This window comes from Anolis carolinensis, chromosome 3, assembly GCF_035594765.1.
Source record: "Anolis carolinensis isolate JA03-04 chromosome 3, rAnoCar3.1.pri, whole genome shotgun sequence".
NCBI lineage: Eukaryota > Metazoa > Chordata > Lepidosauria > Squamata > Dactyloidae > Anolis > Anolis carolinensis.
In genome coordinates this window covers 126991498-127005730 of record NC_085843.1, presented here as the reverse complement: position 1 = coordinate 127005730, position 14233 = coordinate 126991498, and the positions used below count along the sequence as shown (strand labels likewise).

Here is a 14233-nt window from a genome sequence, read left to right as displayed (position 1 = left end):
CATGACCCACATAAAGTAAATCTTATGTGGTCGTTATTTTTATTTTCTTTAAATTTTGTAGTAATTTTCCTTTTTGCACATTCTTCCTCAGCATTCATCAGTAGCCATGCCAATACTTTTGCTGGTTTCTGCTATCAATATGATAGCATTTCTATCTAAAATTATTAATACTCTTCCCCCTCAATTGTCATATGTTCTTCTAATTCTCATCTCACTGTTAATATACATTCTGTGTATAATTTAATAATGTAGGATAATGTAATGTACCTCTGTTTGACTGCTTCCCAGTTGGAGACCATTGTTTCTCCATATTTTTGTCCTAATTGACCGTTATCCACTGGTGTAGGTTATAGGACTATGGGTCCTCCTAAAAAGGAGAGACTGTTGCCAGACTGCCAGCCTTTAGCAGGATGTATCTTGGCTACAAAAACAGCTAAAGAGATACACATGTGGGTCATGAACTGTGTATTGCTGACATAAAATACATACTGTGAGATCAAGCTGCATTTTTATACCTTTCATGCTTGAATATAAGAAATGCACTATTTTTACATTGTACATTTGTATTTAGGGAGTATATATAAATGTGTAACTGCAGAGTTTACAGAACTGGCTTTTCTATAATTATGTTTACTACATTGTTATTCTTGAAGGTGTTTCAATAGAATTTATTTTCAAGTTGATAATATTATTTCATTAGTGCATTGAAGTCATGGGAGATGGATGCCTTAACAATGAACACTTTGAAGAACTTGGAGGAATATTGAAAGGAAAACTAGAAGAGCACTTTAAAAATCAAGAATTAAGACAAGGTAAACTAAGACAGTTTAATATTACCCAAACGTCAAGAGACTTGAATCTTACTGAATCTAACCTATCAAAATGTAAGCTTTCCAAATTAAAAAAAAACCTTTTAGAAACTCAAAATATGTATCAAATATAGATGAAATGCTTATTATAGCCTGTAATACTATATACAGTGCCTTAAATATCTTAAAAGACACTGAATCCTGTCTGATCTTGGAAGCAAAGCAGGGTTAGCCCTAGTTAGTATTTTGGTAGGAAACTCAACAAATCCCAAATGCTGTATCCTATATTTCATAGAAAGGAACTGGGGAAACCACCACTTGAGTATGTGTTGCCTAAGAAAACTCTATGCAATAATGGGCATCACAGAAACACACAATTTTATTTAAAATTTATTGGCCAGTGCCAGCTCAAAAAAGGTCATAAAAATCTTCAAAAGGTAATTTTCATTTTTAACTGCATAAATTAGGAACCACAACAGTATTTTTGCAAGACAGATTAAATAGGCTTTTCCTATCTGAACAGCTTATTACAAGATAAGTTGCCATTTATTTCTGCATTAAAGCAAACCTTTCTTATCCAAGGTTCCCTCTACTGTTTTACAGCAATTCATTTACCTCCTGAGTTGCATTACTAAACAATTCCCCTTTTGATCCTTTTCTTCAGCTTCATTTTTGCAACTAATCTGAACATTAATGAACAAAGCTGTTCTAATTCTAATAATTAAAATTTACTTTTTAATAGCGAAAAGGCAGGATGAAGACTATGATGAGCAAGTTGAAGAGTCTCTGCAAGATGAAGTAAGTTTGGTAGCTTGTTGCAAGTACAAAACAATAGTTTAACACAGTGCTTTGTTGAAAAATATGTGCAGTCTCTTAGTGGGTGTGCTTTTCTGTGATACTGGATGATCTTGGAAGCATTCAACAAAGTGGTGAAACTGTTAAATCTATCTGTAATGTCAGCTCCACTGGAAAAAGGAATGAAATTCTCCAGTTCTCTCAGATTCTACTCCACAGGCTGTCTCAACACAACAGGAGTGAGATTATAGAATTAAAAATTGCTTGCAGTCTGTTTCTAGCAGACTACAAGGTTTGCTTCCTGAAGGTTGTTTCTCTCAGGAGTCAAGGTCTAAGCCTAGCAACAAATTTGCAGATTAAAAAAATGATTTGGGATCATTTCTGTGAAACTTTTCTGTTTCTCACTACACTGTGCTAATGCTCATCAGGTCATATCTTATAATCACAAAAGTCATTCTTCCATCACAATACAGCAACTTTTTCTCCTAAAATAATGATTGCTGTCACTGCTCTTCAAAACCTGGAACATTGTTCCCTGGTACTATCCATCATGGCTGCTACTGAATTCCTATAATATCTTTATTAAAACAATTATAAATTCAGGAAAGAATAAGTGGAAAGGTTGAGTGGATAATATTCCTTTGTGTAAAAGTATGAATTGGCCCAAAGAGTTAAAGAGAAATGTCCAATATTGTCCAAAGTCCAGAAACTGAAACACGCTCAAAACTGTTGGAAAGTTCTTGAGCAGGGAAACAACAAGAAAGCAGGAGTAAATAACAAAAGTCCAAAGTCACTAGAAAGTCTTGGATTTCAAGGCAGGCAAAAGACGAAGCTAAAAGCAAGACTGAAGTACAAAGTCCAAAGTCACTTGGAAGTCTTTGATAACAAGGCAAGAACAAGACGAGGCTGAAGCCAACACTTGATTCAGGAACAAGGCAAGGAAGTAGACTTACTCCGGTTCTACTTGGAAGTCGCGGCTCAGCTTGGCCGCCAGGATCAGGAAACTTGACTTGGAGAACCAGGAACTGGAGTTGGTGAACCTTACTCAGGAAATCGCTACGTTGACACCGCAAAGTGTTCATGGTGCAAGACACTTTTATGGAACTTAGATCTGATCACAAGAAAGGAAGTCAAACTCCCTAAAAGTTCCCAAGGGAAAATCTTCTATCCATTATCCCCTCGAGATGCCAAGCGATTACTCCTGCGGAGCCCTTGCTTTTCAGATCTCTGGCGATGCAGAAACTCCCTTCTGTTGAAGGACACATTCTCTGGGGAACTAAGAACATCTGGTTCAGCCATGGGAGTAATATTTCCAGTATCTCTCCCAATTAAGGAAGCATCCGAGTTGTCAACAGCTGGGAGCTGTAATTGGAAGGAGCTCTGCGAACTAGGTAAAAAATCAGAATAAGCTTCATCCTGGTCAAAGTTCATTTCTGAATCAGGTTCAGAAACCAAAGGTGGCTGGGGTATGAAAGTGTTCATGTGTTTAAACATTTTTGTCCATTTTTTCAATTGCTAAACATTTATTTATTTTATTCATTTATATCATGCCTTTCTCCCAATAATGAGACTCTAGACAGCTAACAACATATTTAAAAACAATATAGGTTAAAATTATACAAAAGCGTCTATAAAAATATAGGCATTTAAAAGCAATAAAATACAACAAATTTTAATGTTCTGATTTTTATTAAGACAACATGCAACCTTAAAACACTTGCATGGAATTAAAAGTCTATCCCAGTCAGTTTCCAAAAGCCAGACACCATCAAAATGTTTTAACTAGCTGGTTGAAGGACAGTGAGAACGGAGCCATTCTGACTTTAAGGCAAGAATTGCAAAATCTGGGAGCAGCCACCAAAAAGGTCCTGAAAATGTAGTGAGACAGAGAGAAGGATCTCTGTAGATCATCTTGGAATTGCAATGGACATATAAAGAAAGTTACAGACATTAGTAGCATAGCTGAAATTTCTGATTACAATAACCACAAAATAATAAAAACAGCACAGAAAGATTTAAACTGCTTTAAAAATAAAAATTATGTCTCTTTCTGGTTTGACCAAGACTCCTTATGTAGTATTATACCTGAGAGAAACAGTTCACAAAGCAAAATAAGGACCACTGTCTTCAATCTTATACTTTGGTCAGTGTCCACTGATGTGTGAAAAGTCCGGTGGAAAGGTATCAGGTTAGGTTTAACGAAGGATGCATTCAGGATCCTAAAACAGTTACCACTGTCAGATCATTGTGATCCAGTCAGTTTTGATTATTTCTTCAGGTTGTTGGAATAGCTTTTGATACAAAATTCTTGTAACAAGTTTATTTCAATGTATGAGATTGATTTGGTGCAGATCCACGAGTGAGTTGCATACTTGATACTCTGCAGGCATACAAATGTCTTATGTAGTCTGTAGAATTGTGATTTGGTTGCATGTTGGGTGTACAGTCTGCACTATAAGTGGGTGACAGTCACAGATACATCTTCAAAATATTTTTCTCTTATCTGTTGGAAGCAGTACTGATGCTTTGCCCTGTGACTGCATAGATTATTATAGTCACAACAGTATGTCATGATCATTGGTCCCTTACACTGGGGCCAGATTGATTTAGCAGAATTCCTGAGAATAAAATCTGTGTTCCAAGCTTCACATTTTAGCAAAGCTTATAGCAGTTCTTCTTGTTGCGTTTGGAGTTTGAAAACTGATGTCCAGGGTTTGCAGTGCCCGTATTTTGTTAATGGTAGTGTAATTAGACTCATTAGCAACAAAGACAATGCAGTAATTGGTAAAGTAATAGCATTACTATACCAGCAGTGACTGAAATTCAGCTCCTTGCCAGTTCTCTTTTCATAGTTCCCCACTTTGAGGCTGAAAGAGCAGAAATTGAGGTAATGACAGTAACAATAATAGGAGTTGATCAGTTGACTAGACAGTGGATCATTTCACCACATATTTTATAATGAAATACAGGCAGTCCCCAAGTTGCAAACATCCAGTTTATGTATGACTCCTAGTTACAAACAGGGTTGAGACAACAGGAAGTGAGAGAAATCTGTTCCTAGGAAGGGGAAGGCACTCCTGTAAGAGTTATCATGAGGAAAAGGTGTCTCCACTGAAGCTTTATCACCAATCCTTGTTTCCACAACAGCCCAAAATTTTCAAAATCAGTTGTTACAGGGATAGACAAAAAGTAGGGTGAAATCTTCTGAACATGGGCACAGAGAGCAAAACAAATGTTACAGGGCTGTTAAGTCTTCCATGTGCTATCCAAAACTCAAAAAAATGGCCTCAGTTACATTTTAAAAATGTACCCATTCCGACTTTAATACAAATTCAACTTAGGAACAACCCTGCAGACCCTATCCTGTTCATAACCTGAGTACTGACTGTATGTATAATTAAAGCTTTATCATTTTGCATTGTGTTATGTGTAGCTGTATGTTTCATGGAAAAAAATATTCTGTTGTGGTTTGGGCAATACTGCCAGCTTGGGGAATGCTTTGAGGCAGATGGAGTGAAAGAGGAGAGAGAGACTGGAAATCTAACAACCATGTTGAATTGCACTAAGAAATAGTCCTGTCTCCCTTTTAAATAGTGGTTCTCCCAAGGTGGGGGAAAATGAAATAGCACTGACATCCTATTCACAGTACTTTGCAAGTACTGAAAAACCAGAATAGTTCCCTCTTCCCTTTGCACAAATAGGTTAAAAATAAATCCAAAATTATATCCACTCCAGTGTGGGAATAAATGAGTTTCTTTTTCATTTACAATTCTAGCTTTCTTGGAAGACTTAAACCAAGAGCCTTGGTTGAGATACAACATGAAAATTTGAATTTCTGGTTTGTGTTAGCCACTCATATTAAGAGAGTTAGTGAACAAGCAGAAAATCTATGGGCGTCAGCACACCTCTAATTGATAATACACCTGGAGAAGTTAACAATTCTGGCTCATTCATGTGTCGGAGTTACCCACTTCAGACCTTTTCTGCAGCACTCCCTCACTAATCCACAGATAAGAACAGTAGGGTCTCACATGTCTAAGAGAATGCAAAATACAAAGACAAAAATATAAACTGTATGAAACCCATTATCTTTTAAGACAGTTAAAATGATTTGTGCTATTCACGCTGCCCTTTTTTTTCTTTATTAGCATGACAGTGATGTCTACATCTTAACTAAAGTATCGGATATTTTGCACTCAATATTCAGCAGTTACAAGGCAAAAGTGTTACCATGGTTTGAACAGCTGCTACCACAAATTGTCAATTTAATTGTAAGTATGCTTTACTTCTTTTGACTAATTTGCAGTATAATGAAAGGACTCCATATTAATATAATCACTGGAAAGATGAATTGTGGATGCATCCATGTAAAAGGCTTACTGAGTTAAAATACCATTTAAAATCGCAATAGCTATGACCTATGTAACTCTTTTCTTTGACATAATATAGTAGGATGCATCTCAATCTGTCTGTCTTCAGAGGATTTTTATGTCAGCTCCCTAGCTTACCCAAGTCATGATCTGAAAGAGATACATTTCAGATAAATATAGGAAAGCTGAATATCTGTTTTTCTACTTCGATTTTTTCGTTTACAGTGTCCTCATAGGCCATGGCCAGACAGGCAGTGGGGTTTATGCATTTTTGATGATGTCATAGAACACTGCAGCCCAACCTCATTCAAATATGCAGAATACTTCCTGAGACCAATGCTACAATCAATATGTGATAACAGCCCAGAGGTTAGACAAGCAGCTGCATATGGTGTTGGAGTTATGGCACAATTTGGTGGTGACAACTATCGACCATTCTGTACAGGTATTTGATCTCCTGCTGTTTCTAAATGGGGTGCAGTAATAGATTAAGTAAAACACTTTTGCATGCTATTACTATTTCTAATTATGGGGACATTTAAATTCATGCAGACAGGTGCATTCAGTAGTAGTGAATGTAGGGGAAAGAAACTTATAAACTAGGCTTAAATTACTATTCCACATTTGTATTGTATTTGTTACTGAAGAATGCTTGTCAGGCAGTAAAGCGTTTTTCCTGTACACATCCTGCTCACAAGTCCCCTTTTCCCCATTCACATACTCTCTGGATCTCTGACTACCATTTAACAGCATGTAAATTCCATGTACGCATTTGCAATATAAAGAAATTCTGTAACACAACATAAGTGGGTCTTAAGGAAGAGTGTTGACAATAAGGGTTTCCTGAGGATTAAAAACTTGACACTATTGCTTTGTATTAGGGATACTACTAACCTAAAAACAGCCTGGAAGGTAACCTGTTTACTTCAGTATGGTGAATGAGGTTCCAGTTTGTGTTATGGATATATGTTTCAAGGGGGGAAACTGACACTGTTTATATAACATATGTGTATCTTCTATATATTAACATTTTTATATTTGTGCATTTTCTGAGTAAATACATCCGTTTTCATGCATAGAAATTTATGTACTTTAGCCATTAATATACCCTGTTTCCCTGAAAATAAGACATCCCCAGAAAATAAGATCTAATAGAGGTTAACTTTATTCTTGTATCCCACCTCCATCTCCCAGAAGGGACTCAGGGCAGCTTACACAGGGACAAGCCCAACAACAACATAAATTTACATACGAACAGAAATTTAAAACAGTAATTTAAAAACAGTATAGCAATAAAATATAATATAGAAATTCTTGAAAGGGTTCACAGTTTGGTTACACTAGTTTGTGATGACAACTACTGTACAGTAGATAATAAATTTTCATTTTTTTTTAAAAAAAGCATAAATTTGAATTCTTCTTTGTGGAAAAATAATACATCCCCTGAAAATAAGACCTAGCGCATCTTTGGGAGCAAAAATTAATATAAGACACTGTCTTATTTTCAGGGAAACAGGGTATATTGTTTTGTCCTTCAGATTAGCATTTAATTATATACAGATAACTAATTATCTAAATAAATACCTAGTACAGTCTAGACCTGCACACAAAAGGAGAGATATCAGCAGGCTTGAGAGAATCCCCAAATTTTACAGAAATACAAATTATTTTTAAGGGGATAGTTCTAAAAATAGGGCCCAAAATAGCCAAACATGTGCTGGACATGTTTAGTAGGTGTAGAGTGCTAAGTATTGGTTTGTGAAAACGTCTGGGAAGAGAATGTGATGGTTCTGTTGACCCTGAAGCATACTTTCCATTTCATTTGTTTATTTATCGATTAGATTTCCATTGATTGCAAGAGAAGACTCTTGCTAACATAAAAAGGATATCAATAACTGGGCTGACTCATATAGGAGCTATCAGCTTGGTCCCATCCACATAGAACTTTATAGAATATATCCAACACTTGTTGAACAGAAACTCAGTGTATTTTCTCTCCCTCCCCTGACCAATTAACAGAGGCGCTTCCATTGCTAGTGAGAGTTATACAATCAACAGATTCCAAAGCCAAAGAGAATGTCAATGCCACAGAAAACTGTATTTCAGCAGTTGGAAAGATCATGAAGTTCAAACCTGACTGTATAAATGTTGAGGAAGTATTGCCACACTGGTTATCATGGCTTCCACTGCATGAAGACAAAGAGGAGGCTGTCCATACTTTCAATTACTTGTGTGACCTAATAGAAAGGTAAGCGGAAAATGCATCTTAAGGTATTATGTATTTGTTAGATTTGATTCTTGCTCATTTTCATTAGATATGTGTGGTGCAACATTTGGACTAATACTGTTTATTCTCATGACTTGATTTTTAGGAGTGTGCTTACAATAATCCACTGGCACAAAGAAATATCCATATCCATCATATGTAAATATTCAGTCATGTTTTGATTGTGACTTCAATACATATTTGCATTTTGAATCTATTACTTGTCCCAACTTTATACCACCACCACCCTGCCCCCAAGCTTTGGTTCGTAGATTTATGGCTTTCAAAAAGAACTGTGTCTCATCATCTCCTGCTAGCCATAACGATGATAAGCATAGTACTCCGTCAACATCCAAAAAGTCACATATTTCTTACTACCCGAATTAGTTCATGCTCCAAATATTTCCATTACATGGTACATTCCTGTTTCCATCTCTATCCCCTTTCTATTCTAGTATAAGGTGAAGAATACTCTTTTTAAAATGTAGTGGGTTCAAGATTTTTGGAAGTAAAGTAAATGAAGGCCAGGTTTTGATGTCACCATTATTATTTGTGTGCTTATGTGTTTGATTTGTGGGTTACCTAAATAGCTATACAAAAACAGTGAAATATTCCATCATTTATTATAGATTTTTTACTTAAAAATAATAAATTACAAATGCCTCATAAGATACAATGTGAGAAATGCAAGTCATCAGCAGCAAAAGTCAAATCAAACACTTGCTTCTACACTGAAACACATGTTCAAGCAGATGTGTTTCTTCTTCATGGTCTCCGTGAATCACACAACTGGTAATTTGCGCCTGCACAGAGCCTCTTCGGAATCTTCTAGAATCACTAGGCAGAAAATTTTTTGATCGTAACCTCGCCTACTCTCCTGAGGCTATAAAGGGGCCGGTTGCCATCAAGACTGCTTTTTCTCTTCGCTGAAGCTCTTTCGTGAGGAACCTTAATGCATTGGAGTAACAGAAAACTTTCTGTTTGATATCTTACTTCCCTCAATGCCTGTTAAGTATATTACTGTGTACTTACTTGAAAGATTTCTAGGTCCATGTCATCAGCAACTAGATTTAAGCACTGTTAAGACTAATGCTAAAATGCTGGATACAGGAGGCCATTTAAGGTGTTCAGTTTCGGTGAAGAGCATGTTGTGCAGTGCTGCATTCAATCCCAAGCATTTACTCCACAAGCAAGGAAAAATAGAAAATTCTGTCTGAGAGCCATTTTATACCAGAAGGCTCTCACCCTTTTAACTTCGGCATCAGCCACCACTACCAAAGTCAAAGAAAAATAAAAAAATACAAACATGGAAAACAGTCCTCAAATTCAAAGCAGGTCTCGACTCCCATAAAGCACAGGAAAAATCACTGATGCTGACCTTACAAAGACCAAGAAGCCCTGGTCCGGAACCCATCCTTTTTCTCAAGACCTGTCACGATGCAGGTTTCAATGCCTTCTAATGATCAACCACTTCTTAACTGTCTTGAGGGGTTGAGTTCACCATCTGGACATACACACTCTAAAGTTAATAGCCTGGTGTTTAGGTTTTTGAACTTGATACCAGAATCTGTGTCACATGTCATACAAGCGTCTCAGAAACCCGCCAAGCAGGCATCTTACACTCTCAAGCGGCAGACCTACATGGACTTTCTTTTTTATAAGTGTGGGGTAAACCTTGGCTCCGCCTCAACTAATGGGATATTGACATTTTTGGCTCATCTGTCCAGTAAGAGCTTATTCCTTGCATATATAAAAGTTTATCTCTCGGCTCTCTGTTTTTATTTGCAGTGCCAAGACAAACTGTTTTGTTTTTCCTCTCCTTTATTTAAACCATTCCTTAAGGGCTACAATAATGTTTTTCCCCCCAGTTCAAGAACCAACTCCACCATGGAGTCTCAAACTGGTTTTAAGATACCTTATGGCAAAGCCATTTGAAAGAGCCCCCTTTCATCCCAACATTTCTTGAAGTAAATCATCTTCTTTCTTTCTTTTTTTTCTTTTTTTTTCTGTGTCGGGAGCAACCGGAGCTATACTTACCTGCTACGAACTGACAGGACTAGAAGCTTCAGGTCAAATTCGAACCCATTCCACCTGACCCACAGTGATCTCAGTTGCCATTATGAAGGGCATACTTCTAGAGGGCTTATGTAGGACTGTAATATGGTCAACCCCATCAACTTTTTTTCACACTACAGCTTGGACTCTAGGTCTAACTCTCAAAATCGATTTGGATGGTCAATTTTGCTCTCTTGTGTATCCAGATACACACTTCTAAACTATTTTTTTGGTATTGTTTTTAAAAAGTTTGTGTTATGAATCACTGGGCAGACATTATTTCATATTTGTCTGTAGAAGTCATTCTTTGTAAAAATGAATGTTGACTCTTTGGTGATTTGGTTTGCTTCAGGCCCTGTTGTTTTGGTAATGCTGTTATTTCCAAGGTGTCCTACCATCTATGTGGAAGAGAGAGAGATTCAGTGTTACCCCTTTGGGCGGGTTGTACTCTTAAACTATAATATGCTACTTTTATGATGCATTTTTATAACATTTTAACAACCGTTACAGTTAATTTCTGCTGTTTTGAATAAATTTAATTCTCTGGTGTCATGATTCCCTCCACCTGAAATGTATTATTGCTTGTTATCCAGTTGTGTGATTCACAGAAACCACGAAGGACATGTTGCTTATTTGTAACTGTTTCTTCGAGTGGTCATCTATGAATTCACACAACCCCACCCATCCACCCCACTTATCATATCTACTTCGGTCATGAGCTGCAGCTATTGCCTTGGAACTGAGGGCTTTTGGCAGCAATCAACTCTTTTATAGCCTCAGGAGAGTGGGCGGAGTTACCACAAAACCCCTTTGATTCTAAAAGGTTCCCAAGAGGCTCTGCGCAAGTACAGATTACTCAGTTGTATGAATTCACAGGTGACCACTCAAAGAAACACAGTTACAGGTAAGCAATCTGTCCTTTTAAATAGTGTCCAAGAGAAATGTGCGAGACAACCAGATCTGTAATAAAAGCAAATTCCATAACCAGGAGGCCATCAACAAGAAATCTGTAGGTCACTTTGCAAACCACAAATAAAGCCTCCTTAACTCCTCTTTAAGTCCTGGGTAGTTCAGTACTGGGAAGATGGTCCTTTACTTAGGTCCAGGACCATTCAGGTTTTAAAAAATACTGTTTGCTTGGGAGGAAGCAAGTATGCTATTCACTTTTCTGTTGCCCAGAAATCAATCACAGTCAATATATTTGAATATGTTTATGCATCAACAGGCTCCCTCTTGTTACATTATAAGTGAACAAATAACTCTTGTTTTTTTAATGATCCAGAGAGTCCCTCCAAAATTTGTATTTTCAGAAAATGTCAACATATACAACATACACATATTTTAGATAAACAAAGGCAACTCAGTTCTAAATTTTGCTTTATTAAATTTGAGTTGACATTATTTGTCTTTTAATCTGAGGCTACTTTTGAATAGGGCCTTAGTGGTGCAGGATAAATAGTATACATCTGAACGTCAAGCTGCAAGAACAAGCTGACCCTCACATTTTTTGTGTGATGTAGCATGCTGTACTGGGGAGATTAACTTTTATGCCTTCTTATCTCTTACCACACATCAATTTGCTAATACTACTTAAATGTGGTCTTTTGTTTTCTCATTTCATCACAACATTGTTATCTGTACATTAAAACCCCATTTTGGGTATCTGAGTATTGTAAAACAGTTCATGACAACATGGAATTTGACCAGAAGATCTTCGTTAGAAGTATTATGTTTTGAAACATTGCAACTTTTCCATGTTAAATTAACTAGCATTTCTTTGTTTTTGTTTGTTTGTTTTTGCTCCACCCTGCTTTTCTGTGATTACGTTTCCAACAGTAATAATCCCATTGTCCTGGGCCCTAATAACTCTAACCTGCCCAAAATATTTGGTATAATTGCTGATGGTGAAATTAATGAAGCAATCAAGCATGAAGATCCATGCACCAAGCGACTGGCTAATGTAGTTCGACAAGTTCAGGTAAATATAAATATATAAATTGATGTACACAATAATAACAAAATTTCATCTCAAAATCGAAATCTCATTAAATAGGAAGCATATGTATGAGCAATTCTCATGTTTAATTTGTAATGACAGAGTTTGGGGTGAACAGTGTTATACAACTTCCTTAAAAGTTTAGTAAAAAAGTAGAGATGCTATAAGTCTGTGTATGGATGGATAGACAGACAGATAGATAGAGGCATTTTTTGAAGTACCCTGCATGATAAGAGGACAGGCAAGACAGGATCCCAGAAGTTGAGCTTCAACCAATTCCAGAAGAAAATAAAATTCACCACTATAAAACACCTTGTTTTTCCTGTTTTTCATTTGTTATGACCTATGTATAGTATTTTTATATCCACAAGTGACATCAAAATCCATAATTTTGATCCCAAAACGTATACATCAGATCAACTTATACATGAGTATGTAAAGTATCTTAAACTTTTTAATGCTCTGTCTCCACAGTCATACTTTGAAATAAGATTGGATTTTAGAAGACAGGCAACTGTCATATAAAATGCTTTGTCCTAACCTTTATAGATGTTTAACATTCCTATTTCTTTTCTTTTTACTTGCTAGACTTCTGGAGGCTTGTGGACAGAATGCATATCTCAGCTCAATGCAGATCAGCAGGGAGCCATACAGGAGCTCCTGAATTCTGCGTAAAGGGCCTTAAGATCATCCACAAGAAAACTTCAAATAAACATTTACCCTTCGGTTTAGGTTTCTTTGTTTTGTTTTTGAGAGAGAAAACTGTAGTGCATGTAGGCTATTCTGCAACCTACAGGCAGTGGCAGCAGGAAGAAACGGTTTCAAATGGTGTTGCAATAATGAGTTTCTACCCAGCAGCACTGAAGGAGCTCCCTGTAAGCCCTGCAGTAGCACTGAAGAGTATTTTTCTAATGGTATGAACCAACCACATGATGGTGAAAGGGAAACAAGTTGAATTTTCATGAAGCTAAACTAATTAAGACAGCTTTAAGACCAGGTATTCAGTAGACACCCATTATAACAGATTACAGGCATTTTTACCCTCTAGTGTTAACATGTATTGGAGTGTGAGTATTTTTGTAGGGTAGCGAACACCCTTCTGCCCACCAAACCAGTAGATTAAGAGACTAATTTGATGGTGACATCGAGCATGAAGACTTCATCGATATCACATTCGGTTTTCTGAAGCAGGCTTGTGTAGCATCTCAATGAGGAAAGTCATTGAGCTCCCAGCCCTTGAATGTGAAGTGTCTTTGGCATGTCTGACAGTATCTCATTCACTCCTCAATAAATGATGTTGAAATTCAATCAAAACTTGTGTAAAAGTCCTGTACTGTGTGGTCTCTTGTTTTGCTTCCAGTGAAAATAGACTGTGTTCTCAAGTACTGTATGTTTTAGACTTTAAATGCCTGGCTCGCAATCATTCATATATTTTTTTCCTTCTATATTGTGCAGAAATTTGAGGAGCCATTCTTACATCTTACATGTATGTCTATTTTTAAAAATAGTACGTCAGCAATCAAATATTTTGCAGCACAATTTTAGAGCCTTTAGAGGAGATATGAAAATAGGACAAAATGAAAAAATAACATGAAGTACAATTTCTTATTTATTCCCACAGCTCATAAAGGTTTAAGCATTTTTTGTCATTCATGAGTTTTCACTTGAACCCCTGGAATCTTTGGGTTCTAAGAAACCATGGATGAGAACTCCTACTCTAGCATAGTCTAGATTTGCCTTAATTGGATCGCAAGGAATATTAAGGTCAAGATGAGTTGTTCCAAAGAGGCCTGCAGAATAGTTACGTCCCTCTTTATCCCTAAAATGTAATATTTTGCTGGTTCTTAAACCAATTGCTGGTTCTGTCCACCTTTATGTTCCACCTTTGTGTTTTCTCACATTGTGATCAATTCTAATGATTCCTACATTTACCTCTTCAATT

The 14233-nt window shown here is 36.7% G+C and overlaps 1 protein-coding gene across 1 annotated transcript in view; it reads left to right on the top strand.

Annotated features, from left to right (window-relative positions):
- The window catches only part of ipo5 (importin 5), a 41594-nt gene extending 28572 nt beyond the window's left edge, over positions 1–13022 (top strand). Inside the window, exons 20-26 of the mRNA XM_008106932.3 lie at positions 701–812; positions 1552–1607; positions 5753–5875; positions 6200–6419; positions 7994–8222; positions 12132–12273; positions 12880–13022. Coding sequence (XP_008105139.1) covers positions 701–812; positions 1552–1607; positions 5753–5875; positions 6200–6419; positions 7994–8222; positions 12132–12273; positions 12880–12966 — 969 coding nt within the window. The 3' untranslated portion in view covers positions 12967–13022. The remainder of the gene's footprint in view (positions 1–700; positions 813–1551; positions 1608–5752; positions 5876–6199; positions 6420–7993; positions 8223–12131; positions 12274–12879) is intronic.
- The last annotated feature ends 1211 nt before the right edge of the window (positions 13023–14233 follow it).